At 52.6% G+C, this 19,175-nt stretch overlaps 5 protein-coding genes across 5 annotated transcripts; all 5 read right to left on the reverse strand.

Moving 5' to 3' along the window:
* Positions 1-5,676: 5,676 nt before the first annotated feature.
* J4E84_008083 (uncharacterized protein) lies at positions 5,677-7,605 on the reverse strand (the record flags this gene model as incomplete). Its single annotated transcript, XM_049390661.1, has 1 exon — positions 5,677-7,605. The coding sequence occupies one exon, from the start codon at positions 7,603-7,605 to the stop codon at positions 5,677-5,679; it is 1,929 nt and encodes a 642-aa protein (XP_049241762.1).
* Positions 7,606-8,512: 907 nt separating this feature from the next.
* J4E84_008084 (uncharacterized protein) lies at positions 8,513-10,822 on the reverse strand (the record flags this gene model as incomplete). Its single annotated transcript, XM_049390662.1, has 3 exons — positions 8,513-8,609; positions 8,667-10,535; positions 10,818-10,822. 3 exons carry the CDS (start codon positions 10,820-10,822, stop codon positions 8,513-8,515), a joined length of 1,971 nt encoding a protein of 656 aa, XP_049241763.1.
* A 519-nt stretch (positions 10,823-11,341) lies between these two features.
* J4E84_008085 (uncharacterized protein) lies at positions 11,342-13,174 on the reverse strand (the record flags this gene model as incomplete). The annotated part of the gene is made up of 1 exon (XM_049390663.1): positions 11,342-13,174. One exon carries the CDS (start codon positions 13,172-13,174, stop codon positions 11,342-11,344), a length of 1,833 nt encoding a protein of 610 aa, XP_049241764.1.
* A 163-nt stretch (positions 13,175-13,337) lies between these two features.
* J4E84_008086 (uncharacterized protein) lies at positions 13,338-15,335 on the reverse strand (the record flags this gene model as incomplete). The annotated part of the gene is made up of 2 exons (XM_049390664.1): positions 13,338-15,238; positions 15,293-15,335. The coding sequence occupies 2 exons, from the start codon at positions 15,333-15,335 to the stop codon at positions 13,338-13,340; spliced, it is 1,944 nt and encodes a 647-aa protein (XP_049241765.1).
* A 497-nt stretch (positions 15,336-15,832) lies between these two features.
* Positions 15,833-17,301, reverse strand: J4E84_008087 (uncharacterized protein; the record flags this gene model as incomplete). Its single annotated transcript, XM_049390665.1, has 3 exons — positions 15,833-16,932; positions 16,979-17,176; positions 17,229-17,301. 3 exons carry the CDS (start codon positions 17,299-17,301, stop codon positions 15,833-15,835), a joined length of 1,371 nt encoding a protein of 456 aa, XP_049241766.1.
* Between the last annotated feature and the right edge of the window lie 1,874 nt (positions 17,302-19,175).

Raw genomic sequence — 19,175 nt, forward strand, 5'->3', positions numbered from 1 at the left:
TAGATATTAGGATATTAGAGCACACAATAGGTGCAAGAAGATGAATGCGAAAGCGACTGTCGGTGGGTGGTGCTCGTATCTGAAGGTGTCCACGATATGTTTGTTTTATATCAACAAACGTTGCTTTTCCCGCACACCCTTCTTCGGATCACGATGCCTGACTTGTTGTGCGCCAATGCAGTCGAGCACGTCCTAATTGGTAGTCGATCCCAATGACTATGAGCCGAGACCTGTTCGAGAACCAAGAGTTACAACACCAGCTCGGCACATGCTCTTAGGGTAGTGCTATACCCATTGTATTACACCGAGTGGTACTACATCCGGACAAGGACGCGCGATGATACGGCAGCACCTGCAGGTGTGGTAGTGCTATTTCTCGAAGGGTACATTGTTGATGTATCATCGCCTCATCATGTACCGCGTGAGATACTTAGATCGATCCTGCCTGTAAGCTTTACGAGAAGAGGCTCGCGTAAGATAGGGCTGAGAAGCTGGACAGCCGCCATCCGTCTTGGTCGCACCGTAACGCGACTTGGCCTAAGCGTGGCACAGAAATAGTTTATCGATTGTTGGCGGCTGTTGCGGGGCAATACTATTATCGCACGTTTAAGACTCTCACCGATGCGGGGTGTGTCTGGGCCGGATCTGACGATGCGTTGGCTGAAGTTTGTGCGCGAGAAAGAACGTTGGGACGTAGGAGTGAGAGCTCGGCACGTGCTCGGTACCGATGACGTTGAGCACTGATAAGCCTGCGGTCGTTGCGATAAGAGACCCCATAGCAACGACAGTTTTGACTCAGCACGTGGAATCTCGGGGCCATCTTCCATCACGATCAAGATGGCATTGACATGGTTCGAATACCATAAAGTAATAAATCCCTTGGAAGACCCTTCGACGTCATACAGGCTGCACATACGGATCGCTTTCACTCCGGCTTCAACAACTCCGCCATCTTCATCCTCAACACCTTTTCAGCTGCCGGCCAACCCTGCCCCAGCCTCCGACAAAACGAATTCACATCAACGCGTCTGTACTCAGGCATTTCCCTCAGCAGCAGTTCCACAACATCCCTACACCGAAAGTCCTTGTCCAAGGCCGCTAACACCAGTTGATACATCGCGGACTTGCGCGTGAGGTTTACATCCGAAGACTGACAGAGCTCCTCCATAGCCTGGGTGTATACCTCGCGGTAGCGCTCGATGGCCCAAGTCATATGTGGCAGCCGACCTAAGCCGTAGTCTGGGAGCCAGTCGCGACGAAGAAAGGTAGGCATGGATGTATAGCCAATGCAGCGTGGCACCGCTGCGCAAGCATCCCAGTCTATAATACCAGTCACATTACCATCTTCATCTACCAGGATATTCTGGAGGTCGAGATCGTCATGTCGGATGACAAACGCTTCGCGCACCGGTATGGTGTGGCTACCGTACCCAGCCCGAGAGATTTCACCCTGTAAGGGCGTGGACGGCTTGAACGGAGCCGAAGACAGTATGATCCTCATCACTATCTGGACGCCAAGCTCTGTCATTCCATCGCTATCAAGAGGGCTCTCGGGCTCGCATAGCCTGTCGAGGCCAGCAGCGAAAAAAGCTTCGCTGGACGCAAATGATCCATAAGACGTCGGCTCTTCCATGTTCATCTTGCAGTGCCATCGCCATGCTGGTGCGATGAACTTTGGGTTCTTATCTTCCGGATGCTCGTAGCTAGGGACACCAGTATATGGGAACTCGAGTGTCGCAAGTTGGCTCATAGCTTGCGCAAGAGAGCGCAGAAAGGTAACGCGCCTTTGCTCGACCTCCGGCGAAGGGTCGTCGGCCTCAAGGTGCAGATCGTCAGATTTGAACATCCTGTAGGGTTGACCAAGCCACAGATCCGTCGCCGCTATACCTTTGATCTTCTTCATGAGTATGTACGGCGCGCCTATCGTATTGTTTAGGCCGCCGTCGTATGCGACAACCTCTGGTACTGGACAATGTGTATGGTGGCGGATATGCTTCAGTAACTGAGCTTCACATTCCAACATCATACGATCGTTCATACCCCACTCTTTTGGTGCACCGTGTGCAGGTATCTTGAGAACATACTCCTGCGGAACTTCATCATCGCGCTCAATCTTCAGGAATACTGCGTGGTGGAAAGATCCCTCCGTCCGATGTCTTACGCGACAGCTGCCAGAGGACAACTTCCTCTCAGGATCCACGAGATCGAGTACCATTTCTTCAAGGGCTGCGCGCGATATGCCTCGAATGGCTTTGAAGTTCCGGCGGTCGTATTCGCGTCCCGAGGGCTCACCGTCGTCGCTATAAACCGTCGCGAGGGTCACTCCTTCGGAAGCTTGAGCCACTATACTACTCCTCGATGTAGACCGTCGGCGATCACAAGCTCGTGGGACTTTACTATAGTCTACGTAGTGACTCGGCGGCCGTATTCGATCCACGGTGGTGGCTGAAGTCGTTCGTTGTAGGAAGATTCTCGAGCGAGTCAATGGTACCGCTTCTTCTGATGCACCGTGGACGGTTCCCCTCCCCCATACCCAGGATGACCGAGGCCGTGGAGTCTTTACGCTCGTTCCCAAACGTGAACTCAGCATTCGTTTGAGCCCTCCTGGTTTCGGTCGCGCGCTACCATCGTCTAGCGAAAGTCTGGAATTTGTTCGTAACAGAGGCCAGCGCTTGTTTCGCACTCTGTCCCATACCGAAGGCCGTGTCGTCGGTATCGCAGTCTCTCTAGGCATGGTTGGGATTCTTGCGCTGATGGGGTTGCGTTGGCTTGAATGAGGGGAGAGAATAGTGTGGTTGAACGCGTCGTGAAGCAGAGTCGGGGGTCCGAACTTGGGTGAATGCTTTGGCCCACACGCCCAACCCAAGGCTATACCTTCTGTCACATGACCATTCTGGTCCGTGCAGGTTTGCGTACGGCCCTCACGACTTCGCTACCCAGACAACTTGAACCTCCCCAGAGTGACATCACGACCACATGCGCGCATCAAAGGACCGTTATGCTGTCGTAGAGAACTAGTTCTCATTAATCGTGTAGTTACCTCAGCACAGCTATACCTAGGTATGTTCGACTACGCACCGCGATCCCCTATCCCATTGGCACCTTCCCTTGACCATGCGCCACACTCCATTCCTCTCTTGTTCTTCGCTTTTCTACGAGCTCTGCCGGACAATCAAAGTCGGCCTTCGACGGACCAGAGCGAGCCGTCGTCCGCCGTCCTCAGCGGTGAACCTATGGTATTGATCGTGAGCAGGTATCATTACCCGAGGCCAGCGGTCAAAGTCATCAGCCTCTCTCCAGCCGAATGCGCCTCCGGTGCCATCGTAGTCAATTGCGACTGACGCGATATGACGCCGAGACGCCTTGAGCATGAGTCGGCCTTCGAGAATCGATTTTGTAATAGCTGTTATCGTTGTAGGATCGAACATACGTCTTTGGTCGTTTGCGGACACGGTATTAGTGAAAGTGATGTCTATGTTAAGGTTATATTCCCAAAGGAAGTGAAGTAAGTGTCCTATGTTGAAAGCCTTGGGTCTTTGCTGGTTGTATAATCTGAAGCTTATACGTCTGTCCAAGACGCCTGTAGAGAGATCGATGGAGAACCTGTGGTGCCAGTACACTTGAGACCCTAGTTTCCGGAGCCATCCAGTGTAGACACCTAGAAGATATTCGATAGTACCACGGTTTTTTAGGTTGGCTGGAATCATAACGAACGTGTTGTTGGCGTAGAACAACGAAGCTGCTTCAAGGTAGGTAGTTCGACACGCGAAAAACAGGCCCTTGTGCATTTCAAATCCTGCACCAAGATAAAATCTATAGACGTCCCTGGCTGGGGAGAGATCGAGGTCAATTATGATCGGCTCTGGGTATTCGACGAGATGTCCATAAATCTGGTTTCGAATCTCAGCGGGCAGCTTGACGAGAGAGTGTCTGCTTAAGTCTATCGGCTTTGAGTCGCCTGCTGTGGCTATAGGCGAGGGGATAGTGTATGGAGGCATGTTGAACTCTCGTTGGGATCGAGGAGTTGACCCGGTAGGTGGATTGGGTGATGCGATCGGTTGACAGCTCTGGTATGTGCGAGAGTACTGTTCTTCCAATGAGCCCTAGTCGATAGGGGGAAGGGCGTTCCTACACGGTTGCTCGCAATTCTGCAGCCTTGATGCTGCGAGTAGAGTGAAACCTCAAAGATAGCTACTCCCGCGAAGCTAGAGAGGGGCAAATGTGGCGAGCTCCAATTCTTTGCCTCCGCCTTTTGCAGTGAACTTGGTCATCGGGCCGCAATGGCAACGAGGTATTGGAGCCTTCTGACCTTCACTGGGAGCGTCAGTCCAACAAATTAAGCCTCCAGAGCCATCCTTCTTGACCGCCACGGCACGCACCGCATCGCTCTTTTCCCTAAGACCCAACTGCCCCTCGAGCAGTGCATTGACGACACTGATAATCTTCTTAGAGCATTCTTTCTCAAAATTCCCCATCCAATACTCCGCCCTCTCTCCCTCCACACCCACATCATTCACATCGATAAGCCTAATCTCAAAGTCAAGACCGCGACTCCAAGCCACCCGGAGTAACACCGTAATTTCCACAACATCCATTCTAGTATCAAAGACCCTCGCCTTTCTGTCCAGATAAGTATAGAGAAATACACTATCTGGGAAGGTAAAAGTATCAAACACAACACTTCTCACGAGCCCGGCTCTCGAACCCAGAGTATCAAAGAATTTGACGAGCGCGCTGACGAAACACGGGCGCGTGAAAGTAGCAAATTTGCTTGTTCGGTTGAGCAAGAAAGTGTTGGTGGAGTAGAACACTGATGATGCTTCTGCGTTGATTTGTCGGCATGTCAAGAAAAAGGCGGTGGGGATTGTGGTGTTGGATGCATATGGCACGACTGGTTTGGGCGTGTTGCTTCTGGGATCTTGGTAGAAGTAGAGGCGGATTGGAGAGGGGCGGTGGCAGATGTGGCGGTAGATCTTGTTGCGGAGCTCGGCGGGGAGGGCGAGGAAGGACGCGATATTGGCTATGGTGGGTCTTGACTGTTGACTACTGCGAGACGCTGTAGTAGCGTACATGATGTGTGACCTTTTGTCGAAGATACCTAGAGGATGAATTGAGGAAGTTTGGAAGCATGGAGGGGCACACGCCTGTGACTACGGCTCATCGCTCGAGCGGTGCATACTGACTCATGGCTTTGACATGCACTGGACGCAGTGTTAGAAGTCACTGCATGCTGAAGTTCATGTTCGTTGCAGGAATTGTAGAGAGCCCGATGACAGGTCCATGAATCACAGGCGCACAGTCATCGACTTAGAGTCATAGCTGGCGGAGTCTAAAAGTCATTCTAACTAGATAACGCATTCCTCTAGAAGTACGTAGAAAGATACATTGCCTTGAGATGTAGGTAAATTTTTGTTTTAAGACCAGCGTAGACTGCAGGCACCTATTGTACCTCTTCCTTGTAGGAGGTGATCAGACGTCTGGCAAAGTCCATTCTGCCTCCCCATTCAAGTTTCATCACGCCACAAGATACTGCCAGTCAAGAACGCTCGAATCGTCATCATCATCTTTCCTAAGCGGACAGTCATCCTCGCAGGCGCAAGAAAGCGGCGGAGCCTTCAACCTGCACCCTGTTAGTAAAACCATCCAGACTATCAAAGATGCATATCATATCGCAACTTACGTCTTGAAGTAGTCAGGATAAGAAGCCATAGTTTTCATAAGATACACCAAAGTCTCTTTCTTATCAGCCCTGAAAGGGAAGAACTGCGTATCGTCATAGTATTCACATCCTAGATCTGCTTCACACTCCCGATAGTTGCGATCGATAGGATGGAGGGCTCGAACGGCAACGGGGTGGTATATTCCCGGCGCAATCTCGGACGCAGGCTCCCATGCTCCACCCGTGTCGTCAACCGAATCGTGGACAGTCTCAACGATGTCTCCGAAGCCGTTGGTCCAGAAATTGGGTAGGTATGACTTATTCGATATCGCTGTGAATGCGCAGTCCAAAATAGCTTTGATGACGTTTAGTCGTAGTCTGGTGAGGGTCATGGTGTGGGTAGCTGTCATGGCCGAGGAGCCGTCGGGTGTAGGGGTCCATATTTGGATCGTTACTTCATGATGGGGTGGGGTAGTCGAGGTTTCCATTGCGAAGGGCAGGATGTTGATGCGGATATCGCTCAGTGTGGCTGGGCTATTCAGATCGAACCTTAGGATGTAGTGTAAGCCGGTTGGACGATAACAAAATTCGTTCGATGTCGCAATAGTCCTCATCGACTCATCAGCTCTCTTCTTACGGCTGTAATCTGATTTGAACGTTTTGCGGAGGAACCGTCTCAGCTTATCGAAGTTCTGGAACGTAGTGTGGAGGTCGCTTGTTGCCATTGTCAGGGTGAAGCGGTTGTGGAACAGGAAATGTGACCTCCAAGTCTCGAAGATTTCCTGATTGGTATGCAGCAGCCCACAGTTGAAATTGTTCTCCTTGTCGAGATCGATAGCTATGCCATCAACAGGGTTGATGATCTTGTCGAAAATGAGTCGGCGTATGCGTTTGGGAATACCAAGTAAAGAAGCGCGGTTGCTCTTTACAAGCTCGAGTCGAGACCCATCGCCCTCCGCCACGAAGGCCGACATGTGCTCTGGGCCAGGAAGTATCCTAACCAGTTGCGGATGTGCGCCTCGATAATCGTAATTTGTAGTACCCCAGTTGATCATTCCTCCGGAGCCATCTCGCTTTAGACCAACGGCAGCAACTAGCCTTGCATACTGCCGTAGCTTCAGTTGACCCTGTAGAATAGATCGCATAATCTTAGTGATTGATGACGCGTGGCACCGGACAACTTCCTCACCCTGATAATTAGCAGGACCAAATGGCTGGGTGAACGAGACATCCACGTCAGCGTGAAGACGCCAGATAGCCCGCAGAAGAGGAGTAACCTCAAAAAGCTCCAGTTTCTCGTCGAACACCCGTTCTTGCTCCTCGAAGTCATTGTCCAGTCGAGCTTCTCCTCTGAAGCAGTCCCTGGGTTTTAGATGATCTAGGTCTAAGACAATTTCACGCAGCCAATGCGCTTGTGATCCAAGACGGCTGAAGAATTCTCGTGGTACTTCGACAAACGAGCTAGGCAGGTCAAATGGATAGGGGAAATGGCGCGAAAGTCGAAATGTGTTGTTTGAGTAGAGCATGGTACCTGCTTCGCGATACAGCGTTCGGCACGACGTGAAGAGATCCATGGGAGGGTGAATCCGAGAAACAAAACGAAGTCGCATGTCCGTATCGTTGGACGGGCGATGTTGAGTAACGAAACCCACGCTCACTAGTGTGCGAGACTCAACCAGATAACTGAAGATGTGATTGCGGAGTTCGCCGGGTAGATCTAAAATCGAAGACTTGTTTGGATCGCAGCGCTTCGAATCTCCGAGATTGAGGGGTGAGGCAGGGTGGAAGTTGTCCATCGCGAGTATGGATGCTGGTGGGAACCAAACGTCATAGTGGTCCTTAAACTCTCTGTAAGCCTTGCCTGAAGGTGAGCCTGGAGGTGAGCCTGAAGCCGAGCCTTGAGTCGAGCCTTGAGTCGAACCTTGAGTTGAGCCTTCAGCTGACATTTGTGGCAGTTGAGCGAAAGGTGGTTGAGGCGGCGACAGTAGCCCTACGTGATGAGAAGCGAGACCTCAAGTACCTTCTTGGAGAACACTAGGCACCAACATCGGGCGCGATCTGGACCTGGCTTTCCTCAGTGAAACTACACATATTTAGGTAACAACCGACTCCCATAGGCCGCGCTGTCAGTGGCTGCATGCGTATAGAGGTGGGAGTAAATGTAGGACAAGGAAGAAGCTGATACTTACGTCTTTAGCAGAGCCATCCTAACGGAACGGTCCTCCCGAATGAGAGAGATCGCAATCACTACAGACTTGTTGTAGGCGATAAGCGTAGATGCGCAATCTAGAAGATGCCGGGGTTGGATACCCATCACTCGCTTTATCATCCATCGCATATGCCACATAGCGTACCTATTCTCCATCCCGAGCGAGATGAGATGTAACAAGTCCACTACTTCAATCGAAGACGTCTTGCATCAAAATGCCTTAATCCTACTGTCGTCAGCATGCGACGGCGTACCATGACGACTGAACTTGTAGTGTCGTTGAGCGCGGTGGATGAAAAGGTAGTGCCGTAAATGACAGATGCGGCGTCATGGTCGCGGAGTCATAGCACCATGGTCGAAGAGTGGCACCGACGCAAAGACGCATGTGACAAGGATGACGCACCTCATATTGCGATGGCCGCGAAAACGTGCAAGTATTGAGATCACTCGTATCATTTCTCTCGCTGTATGTGTGTCGAACTCGTTTTTTCGAGTGCGCATACCGCAGTATACCTGGTCGCGGCCCAAACAACTAAGTATCACCTTAGGCTCGGAAGGCTAGGGAACGATCCTCTGTCGCACGCTACAGAAGTGACATCTACATACTTTCAAATGTTCATTGACTCAGCCGTAAGCTTCAAAGCTTACTCTACATCTTCCATATCGTCACTCCCATAGTCCGTATTGAGCTCCTTGTCCGTACCGAGCTCCTTGTAATGAAATGGTTGCGTCATCATCAACCTGGAAACTCATTAGTATATAACAAAAAAAAACGATCGTGTGCAAATAAACACTCACCGACTGAACATGTTCCTGTACGGCCCTCCCGTCGTTTCAATGGCCTTGATGAGATACGGCAGAATTTCCTTAACCTCTCTCCGGAACGGGAAGAATTGAGATTCTACAAAATGAACAACAGGCCTCGCTGGTGTCTCATTACCTCGGTGATGAATGTCGATAGGATGTAACCTCGATATCTTGAACCCGTGCTCATCGAAATCTGTAAGCTCCGAAGCTGGGTCCCAAGCCCCGCCCGAGACATGCATCTTCTCATCGGCGTCCTCGACTTGCACGACTTCTCCGAATCCGTTGATCCAGAAGTCTGGTACGAGTTTGTTTCCTGTCAGATAAAAGTTTTTCATCATGACGGTAGCGATGTTTACGCGCAGCTCATGGAGTGTTAGGGTATGTGAAGTGGCTAGGCTGGATATTCCCTCGCTGTTCTCAACCCAGACCTCGATCGTGACTGCGTCGTCTCCACGAGTAGTAGACGTCTCCATGACCAGGGGGAGGATGCTGATGCGGACTTCGCTTGGTGAGATGGGATTGTCTGCTTCGAACTTGAGAGTATACCGCAATTTGTTTTTGAGATATCCGCCGGTAACAAGAGTCCGCGATTCGACATAGAAGGTACGAGTATCATACGTCTTCCTGAGAGATCTTCGCAAATGCTTAAACTGATCGAAGTCGGTACGCGCGCAGTCTGTCGTCAAGACTAACTCGAAGCGGTTGTCCCGGAAGAGTACTTCATCGCGCCACCGTTTATGAAGTTTCCGATTGACGTGAATGAGACCACAGTTGATCTTGTTATCTTTGCCCAGGTTGACTCGATAGCCTTCACTAGGGTGCACGACCATATTGAGGATACGATCGAGAAGGGGGCGGGGGAAGTCTAGCAGATTCAGCGGCTTCTCTCGCTCGCCCATTTCCAATCGATGACCACCATCCTTGGCGATAAAATTAGAAACGAAATACATATCGGCGCAGATTTGTCCACGTGTGGAAGACGCGTCTGACGATATGGGGTTAGTGGTGCCCCAACCGACTATGCCTCCCGCGCCGTTTCGGTCCAGGGCTACCACACACAGCAGCCGGCCGTATGTTCGTAGTCGTAGCTGACCTCCTAGGATAGAGCGAACCATAGCGCTCATGGCTGTGGCGTTGCATGCCAAACCCGAGGGGCCTAGGATTGGCAAACGCTTGCTGTGGGTAAAGGAGAAGTCGATATCCCGTCCTGTACTCCAAATAGCGCGCAGGACAGGCGTGATTTTGAATAATGCGAGCCCATCGTCATGAGCAATATTCTCGGGAAGCGACCTGAGCGAACTACCTTTGTAAAAGCTTGCGTTCGGAAGATCCATAAGGTCAAGCACAATCTTCTTAAGCCAGCACGCTTGCGTACCAAGATGTGCGAAGAAAGCGCCAGGCAATTCGATGGGAACGCGATGTGGGGCTGCGGTACTCGGAGAGTAGTAGCTGTTGGATCCCATGGGAAAGTTGTAACCACGGCTGAATGGTATAGGGTAGAGAATGCCGCCGCCGTCGAGTCCTATGGCGAAGGTATTACCAGAGTAGAAGGCGGAAACTGCTTCGCGATACAGCGTTCGACACGATGCGAACAGGGCTACGGGAATCCGTACGCCGCAGCCGAGACGCATTTGCAGCCGACCATTTTCATCCAAACGATTTCTCTCGTGATATATATCCAGTGGGGCGTGAAAGTTGAGCAGGTAGCTGTAGATCTGATTGCGGAGTTCGGCTGGCAGATCGAGGATCGAGAGCTTGTTTGGGTCAGCGCGCTTCGAGTCGCCCCGCGCGAGAGGAGGAAGGAGCTTCTGGTCGTCCATCGCGCTGTCGGTGGGTGAGTCGATTGAGATCTCCAGAGACCTAGGAAGAAAGCGTTTGAGGTGGCGATGGTGCTTGTACCTTCAGGTATGTAAAGCTTGGGTGTACATAATCCAGACGTACGCTAGGCACCAGGACCCTGAAGGCAGTGGCGACCTGACTTTACCGAGCCGAGAGAGTCTATTTCATTAGAAGAAAATGTTGAAGAGATGAATAATCAAATAAGGCAGCGCGAGGCCTTCAGTGTGGTGTGGTCGCCGGTGACGTAGATTTCTCATCGTGAGCTCGTAACTTTGGGGAAGCCGCATCGTCCAGGGCTTGGACGCCATCATAATCGACGGCCGTCGAAATGAGAGAGCGAAGCGCATATACATGCGCACGATTATCGGCAGGAATGCGATACATCAGTTACACCAGGACGCGACATTTTGTGATTGCGACATGTGAGGTTTGTGAACAAGCGGAGTGACGCCTACAGACCCTGATTTGCTTCCGAACGCGACGCGACAACGCTGGTTACTAAGCACACATCACAGTCTCCTAGCACATTCCACAACAACAATCTCGTATCGAATTCTTCAGACTCTACTCAAGAACCCCAATTTCCTTCTCGGGCCACAATGTGTTCTCCAGCCCTCGTCATACCTCAACCCATAGCCCCAAATCCAGCGATGTAGCCACCGGTCCTCCCACCCAGTTTACCCGAAAAGCCCCAGATTCTCTCCATCCCTCTGCTCCCGCGGACAAAACCCCAACCATTCGTTGCACTCACACATCACAACCGTATCTCTGAGCCTATCCTCCATTAGCACATTCCCACCCACAATTCACAACCTCACAACCAGTACTTACTGTCCAAAAATCCCGTCCTCGTCATCAGGCAACCCCGCCTCATCCAGACAACGCACAAGATACGGCAGCACCTCCTTCGTCCTCCTACAAAACGGAAAAAGTTGCCAATAGATACTGTCTGGATACCGACATTGTGAATGGAATCCCCAGCCGTTGTTGCGGTAGACGTAGTCGATGGGATGGAGCTCTGAGATGGAGTAGTTGTCTTCGTCCCAGTCGGCGTTGTGTATGAGTGTGGAGGCTGGGTGCCAGGGTCCGGTGGGGGAGCATGGTATACGGGTATTAGTGGTAGTGGTAGTGGTAGTGGGAGTGGGAGTGGTAGTAGTAGTAGTAGGAGGAGGAGTCGGGACGACGTCGCCGAAGCCGTTGATCCAGAGATCTGGGAGTTCGTCTCGGTGGAACGTTGGGATGGAATACACGTGGTGCATTATCGCTAATACGATTTTGAGTCGCAGCTGGTGGAGTGTCATGGTATGAGATGCAGTCAGAGTAGGTAGCCCGTCGGTGCCGGGGGTCGTCCAAATTTGGATTGTAACTGTGTTTGATGCTTGGGTAGTCGATGTCTCCATTACGAATGGTAAAGCATTGATACGCACATCGGCCAGTGAGACATCGCCGTCCATCTCAAATTTCAGAACGTACGATGGACCGGGCTGTTGATGCGCCTCGTCCCGGGTAACAATCCTCGCGGTAATGGTGTCTGGCTCTCCATTTGAGTAGGTTGACTTGGGCATGTAGGTCTTGCGGAGGAAGGTCCGGAGATGGTTGAAGTCGTCGAATGTCGTTTGTATCTGCTTTGTGCTCATGGTCAACATGAACGTGTTCTCGAAGAGAAACTTGTCGCGCCAAGTGCGGTAGAAGTGTCTGTTGACGTGGATGAGTCCGCAATCGAATTTCGTGTCATTGTCAAGATCGATGCTTGTTCCCTCGATGGGATGTACGACCATGCAGAAGATGCGGTCCTGAATAGACTCAGGCAGGGTTAGCAAAGTCAAGGGCTTGCTACGTTGCGAGATAAGCTTGAGCCGAGAACCGTCGTCTTCAGCGGTGAAGTCGGTCAGAAAATCAGGGTTCGCCTGGAAGCGACCTGGGCATTGCCATGGCTGAGGTGTAGCTGGAGTAGTACCCCAGTTGAGTATCCCGCCTGATCCGTCGCGTTTCAAAGCAACCGCGCGCAGCTGCTGTCCATAACCACGGAGTTGAAGTTGGCCCTGGCAGATGGACTGAAAGATAGCAGTCACGGCAGTAGCGTCACACTCAAAAGTACTGGGATGCTGCGACCTGGTGAAAGAAACAAGCACCGGCGAGTCTCGACTCCAGATAGCGCGAAGGAGAGTAGTAACATCGAAAAGCTCGGTCCAATCCTTGTATACGAAGCCAAGCCCCTCGTCAATTCTGTGATATTGGTAATCTGCTAGGGAGCTCACATCAAGCTCCATCTTAGTGAGCCATCGGGCTTGAGTGCCTAAGCGAGTGATGAAGGTGCTAGATATCTCAGCGTAGGAGTGGTATGTTGAACGTCTGATATCCGGTTCCAAGGTAAATGTATTGTTGGCGTAGAAAGATGAAGCGGCCTCATGGTATATCTTTCGACAGGAGAGGAAGAGATTGATCGGGATGCGTGACTGGCCGTTGAAATATAGACCCAGATCGCAAGTCCAAGGCTCTATTCCGTAGTATTTTACTTCAAGCGGTGTCGGACATTTGACAACGTAATCGTAGATCTGATTGCGGATTTCGCCTGGTAGCTCCAAGAAGGAGTGTTTGTCTGGGTTCGCGCGTTTCGAGTCGCCGAGAGCAATGGGTGAGGCGTAAGCGTTGACTGACATTTTCGGTGGTTGAGTAGAGAACCGTTCAAGGTAACGAACAATGCTTATACCCGGGCAGGAGCGAAGCCCTAAGTACCACCCAGGAACCTACCAGGCACCAGCACCCCCAAGGAACCACGGTACAAACCAGGCTCTTTCTGAGTGAATGTTCTACCCTTCTCATTCACAGTCCATACCCCCTCAGCCACCTCAACTCCCTAGCCTGATGCTCCAACGCCCTCCTCATCTCAACCCCATACATTCTCTCCCTCATCTTCTCCCCTCCCTCCTCCCCATCACCCTGCCTCTCCAGCGCATCCTCAAAAACATCCCTCGCCATCGGCGGTTCCTTGCCAAAGCCCAGCAGACCCAACTTGCCATCTCCCGTCCACAGAACAAGGTTATTCAGACCGAGTGCTTCTGTGGAGGAAGTCGAAGGGGCGAAAGGTGTCAACAGTGAGGGGTTCGTTGTAGGCAATATCTTCTGCACAATATCCCCCCACCCCGCTTCCTCGTCCGGCGTCGCATTCACAAGACTACCATGATGATGATGTTCCATCACAGCCTCCCCATCCTTACTCCTCTGGAAATCATTAATATTGAACTGCCGCACAGGCGTACTTCCATCCCGTTCAACCCACTTCAAATTCCCGTCTCCGTCTGAGAAAACGAGTCTTGTGCCTTGCGGTGCAACAGCCAATAACTTGGAGCTACTAGCCGTCTGACGATTCTGATAATATGCTTTCTGGTTGCGCGTCGTGCGGCTATCGCTTGAGTTGATAGAACGAGACGGTTCATTCGAGAGGCCATATAGTTCGAGCGAGCCTTTGCCTTTGTATTCACCCGCTGCAATCAACGTATACCCCGGTGTAGATTTCGCGTCGCGCAATAATGCCGGACTGCTGTACGGTCTGCCCAGTCTAAGATCTTGTGGTACAAAGGGATGCGGTATAGCCGTGATACAAGACAGTCTCGCGCCAGAATGCACAGTACCGCGTAGTCTCGGGAAAGACCTCCGGTCAAAGTTCAACATACTGGTGAAGCGTCCTGCGACCCAGATATCGCCGTTTCCATCCCAGTCGCGCGTTGTAGGTAGGTGGAGTATAGACAGCGCACCGGGCTGGGAGAGGGAGACGTGGCCGTCGAAGTCGCCGGTGTCGAGGCGCGAGAAGTCGCTGTCGGTTGGGCCGCCGATGAGCTCGCAGCGGACGGAGGAAGGTGGGGTGGGAGGTTTGCGCGAGTCGTGGAGGTGCAGCGTCCAGTTTGTGCCGACCGTGAGGGGGGTGCGGTGGTGGGCTTCGGAGAGGGCGGTGATGGGGAAGGGGTACGGCGTGCGTGAGACGACTTGGAGGGTGTTGAGGTCGACTTCGTTGAGGGCGTTTTTGACGGCGAAGAAGCCTTTGTGGAGTTTGCTGTCGATGCTTACGCATTCGACGGCACCGGTTTCCGTCATGATGGCTTGGCTTTGTGTGAGGCGTGTGTCGTAGTCGAGGTCTGAGCCTCTGCCTGGTAGCAGCCCGATGTCGCTCTTCGCTATCATCTTGCCCTGTCGGTCGCTGCTCGCTGAGGCATCCCAGATGCTGATACTGCCATCGTCGAGGGGAGCGATGAGCTTGTCTGCTAAGCCATCGTCGTCGAACAAGATGCCCGCGCCCGTAGCCTCCCTCCTTATGACCCCCTCATCTCTCTCCTCCGTCCCAGCATCCTGAAACCAGCTAATCTTCTGCTCGGCATGCCGCTGTATAAAGTCCTGGTACCAATTCACCTTCTCATCAGGGTAACTAGGATCCCAATTCGCAATCAGCGCCTGCCTCCGCTTCTCCTGATTGCGCTCCTGCTGTGACTCAGCACTTGGCGCGCTTTCATCATGTACAGTGGTATCAAATGTATTGGCAAGCGTGTCGGCGGCGCGTATCAGCTCGGCGAGGCGGGGGTCGATGTCGGTGGTGATTTCGAGGCGGCGGCGACGGCGCTCAGCGACCGAGTGGGTGAAGCATAGCGACTTCCAGAGGTTGTTGTCGCGTGAGAGATTGAGGAAGCGACGCGACACGTGTTGGAGGGCGACGAGCTCCGAGGGTTCGAGGTCTGGGGGAGGTCAGGGCTGGGTGGGGGATGCGTGTGATGGGCACGGATGCTTACAGGAGATGATGTGGAGGATCAACTCATCGGGGAGATGTATCATGATGATCGAAGAACTACAAACACTAAAGGAAGGATTCAGAGGGTATAGACGGGTGTTGTGATCTGTGTGTCAAGAACAATGGCGGATGCGACACGTTTATCTTTCGCATCTCACGGTCGAGATTCAAGGGCTCAAGGGCTCAAGGGCTGACGACATGCCGCCTCGGCCCATGACTCGTTGCCCTTTCCCCACACACCGCCTTTCCTCATCAAGCTCACCGAAAAGGGATGTTGATATGTGAGTATAGCGTAGTTTGATTTTATAATGTTCATGACTATCCGCTGCTAAGATTCTTAACAATGTAAGTAACGTGAGTCTTTCATTTCAAGATTAGAATGCTATCTGAATCCTACTCATTACACACGAAAAGAATCCGTGCATGGTATCATCCCTATATTTTGCTTCAAGAACGAAAAAGAAGACCGAAATGCCCCATATCCCATGCCTTTGTGTATACTCCCAAAACGCCCCCACCAACCAATATTCATGCCCACGCTCTACCGATGATGCATCTGCTTCTCGACATCCTCCGGCGGCGTCGTCACACTCGGCAGCTCCGCCACAGGCTGCGGCGGCCTATACGCCTGATACGGCTGTCCCTTCTCATTTAACACCGGATGCACACTCGTATCCGCCAGCTCCGTCGCCTCAGGATGCTGAGCATGCGCAAACGCAGCCTGATTACTCGCCGGTGAGTACTGCGGTGGAATAGTATCCCAAGTCGTCCTATTCGGATCGCCGTTTCCGCCTCCGATTCCAACGGCGTCGGGTCCGTAAGGCGTGCCCTGATGACCCGGTTGAAACCCGTTTCCAGACGGTAATTCAGAGACGCGATTTGCGCGCCCCGCGCCAATTGGGTTCCCGTCGATTTCCGCGGTCGCGGGGCGCGAGTTGCGGTATGTTTCCTTCTTGCTCTTGCTGAGTTTTCCAGCAGCACCACCAACAAGAGGGCTGTCGCCTTCGACTTCGGAGGCAGGGTCGTGGTAGGGGTTGGCTTTTTGTTGGCGGCGCTTGCGGAGGAGCCAGAAGATTATGCCGACGAGGGCGAGGGCGAGGGGGATGCCGACTGCGCAGCCGATTATGAGGCCGAGGTTGGATTTTGAGCCGCCGTTGGAGGAGGAGGAGGAGTCGTTGTTGGCGTTGCTGGAGCCCGCGGTTGGGGTGGGGGTTACTAGGACGGTATTTTGGATTGTGACGACGCCGCCGCCGGCACTTGTGGAGAGGCTTTGGAAGACGGAACTGAAGGGCGTGGCTGTGGTTGAGGCGTCGTCGGCCGTGGCAGTTGCGGAACCGGAGTTTGGTGCGTCGGTAGAGGGCGAGCCTGAAGAACCTCCTGCTGTCGTCTTCGATGCTTGGTTTCCTCCTCCTGATCCACCGCCACTCGTCGCCAGGCCAGTGATAGTCGCAATGTTGGGTTGGGTAGAAGCTTGATTTTGGCCAATGGTCGCATACGCATTGCCGTCTTGTAGCGCGAAGAAGGGTCGCGGTGATGGTGATTCTTTGCAACAATTCACGTTCTGGGCGTCTGCGTTGCAGCACCACTGGTCGTCATGGTCGGAGCACTGGGTTATCGACTCGCCGCCTTTAACGGTCATGCCTAGTCTATCTCAGCAACGTTCTTCTGAACCAATTGACGATCTTACCGTATGTGCACATGTTCGAAGCACAGCCTTCTGATTTCCAGTCCTTGTCTGTACAGCTGTATCGGCCGTACAAGTTGTCGGCGGGATAGTGACAGAGACCATTGTCGAGACACTCCCACTTGTCCGGACAGCAGGCAGAGCCTTCTTCTGATGAACATGGCTTCTCTGTGTCCGGCGCCTTGTTGCCACCAGGGTAGTCTGTTCAGTCAGTCAGTCGTCGCTCATGGTCACGATATCAATTCCGTCTTACAGCATTGCTGAGCAGTAGCGTGTGTCGCAAGAGCAACAACCGCAGCAGAGCGCAACCACATAAGAGTCGGCATGATGCGCATTCACCAGAAGGGTCCCTTGTTCGGCTCAAAGGCGGTACCTGAAAACCTCTTTCGATCCTTGTAGTCGGTTTCGAGATCGAAGCTCCAGCTACGACGATAGTGGAGAAGGTGAAGGTGAGAGAAGCGAAGCGAGCAAAAAGTCCGGAAAGAATCGAGAGTGTAGAAAGCAAGCAGGTGCCAGCCGACAAACTCAAAGACACAAGACAAGGGAAAGACACTGCACGATGATCGCACGCCCGTTTGCACGCCCCAGTCTCGCTCATCCTGGATATACACCGAACGAAGCACCCACCCAAGCAAACTTTACCCCATTCGATCCAATTAAACTACAGTCTCCACAACGCATCACGCCCCCCTCGGTTGCTCGCAGTCCGTTCGTTTAGTTACCGAGAGGCTGGGCGGGTCACGGTGAGGTCATCGGGAAATACCATCACCACCATCAACCCATGCACAGCGGCGCTCACGTTCCTTGCACTAGGCCCGAGCGGCGCCCTCGCCCTCGTATCAGCAGCGTGCGCCAGGCAAGAATTTAGAAAGGTTGCGATGCGAGGTGGTACCAGGGCGGCGATGGCGATCCCATGCGATGCGGCGATGTTTGTGGCTGAGGCAGAGTGAAACTAACGCGTGGTCTTTGATTGTGCGTAGTTTGGTATGCAAGACGCAGTCTGAAGCTGTTGGGAGCCCGCAGAGTGAACACCGACTGCGACTGTTGCTGCGCAGGAGTGACCTACCTACCTCCCAGCCGCTCTGCGATGCGATGCGATACGAGCGATCGCCGCCCCCCATTTGCAACCGTCGCGGACACTCACACCAGTGCTCGCATGATTCAAGCCAGAAAACCGGCTTTCCCTGCCCTCGTGCGCTACAACTGTTCGCTGCCTCTCACCAACCCTGCGGATATCCGTCTCTTATATTGCTATATTAGACAGGTGTCGTAGGACGTATGCGCTTTGTACCCAATTGCCATGTCTCGCTTCAGAGCGTCGCATGTTGAACCAGCCCGTCCCGTCATTGTCTCCTCCGCGGCTCCTATTCCACACAGCAATAACATGATTAATATCCCGTGTCTACATCGCTTCCATGACAGCGAAGGCGGTGGGATCGACCAATAGTCGGTAATGAGCGCTTCGTATCACGGCGGTGGTGTTTGAGCTATGCGGATGACGTGCCTGGTGGTCCTGTTGCACGGGGGGAAGGTCCCGAGGTCGATGTTGCAAGCGGAAGAATCTAAAATTCTAAATACGGTGGGTGTGCACGCCAACAATGCAGGTGGTCTCTCAGCCTTGCGACACCGTTCAGAGACGGCGTGCTTGCCCTGCGTCAGGACTGCGACTTCATGCACACCCTTTTCTCTGGTGGCTTCGCGCGGACTTCGTGTTTGTGGCAATGCAATGGATGTCTGCATCGGAATGTTCGGCGCGGCACTGTTGGCTTTATTGCGGTATGCAGGTGTTGTCGATCTACCGGGCCTTACGCTGTCATCTTCCTGGGGAGTGCATTGCCCAGGTGTTGCAGGTAAACATTTTGTGTAACCCAAGATGTTGGTCCTGCGCACAACATTGCACGAGGCAGTGCATTCATTTCCAACGTTGACAGGTTACACAGCATTCCATCAACCAAACACCAAATGTCAAAGGATCTTGTCTGAAGAGTGAGGATATAGTAGGCTCAACCTCGGCACAACCTCACCTTCCATCGGTCCTTCGTGTTCTTTAGAAGACTCCTTAGTGCTGCAACATTCGGCGCGCGACTCCACCAAGACACTTTGCCTCCCGTATTCGGTCGCTTCACGGATTAGTGATAGATGGTCGTGCTGCGCTAGGCAATCAATAGCCGGTTTAGGGTCGGCAGCTGTACTAGATTAC

This window comes from Alternaria hordeiaustralica, assembly GCF_023758085.1.
Source record: "Alternaria hordeiaustralica strain BMP 2776 chromosome Unknown scaffold_19, whole genome shotgun sequence".
NCBI classification, from domain to species: Eukaryota; Fungi; Ascomycota; class Dothideomycetes; order Pleosporales; family Pleosporaceae; genus Alternaria; species Alternaria hordeiaustralica.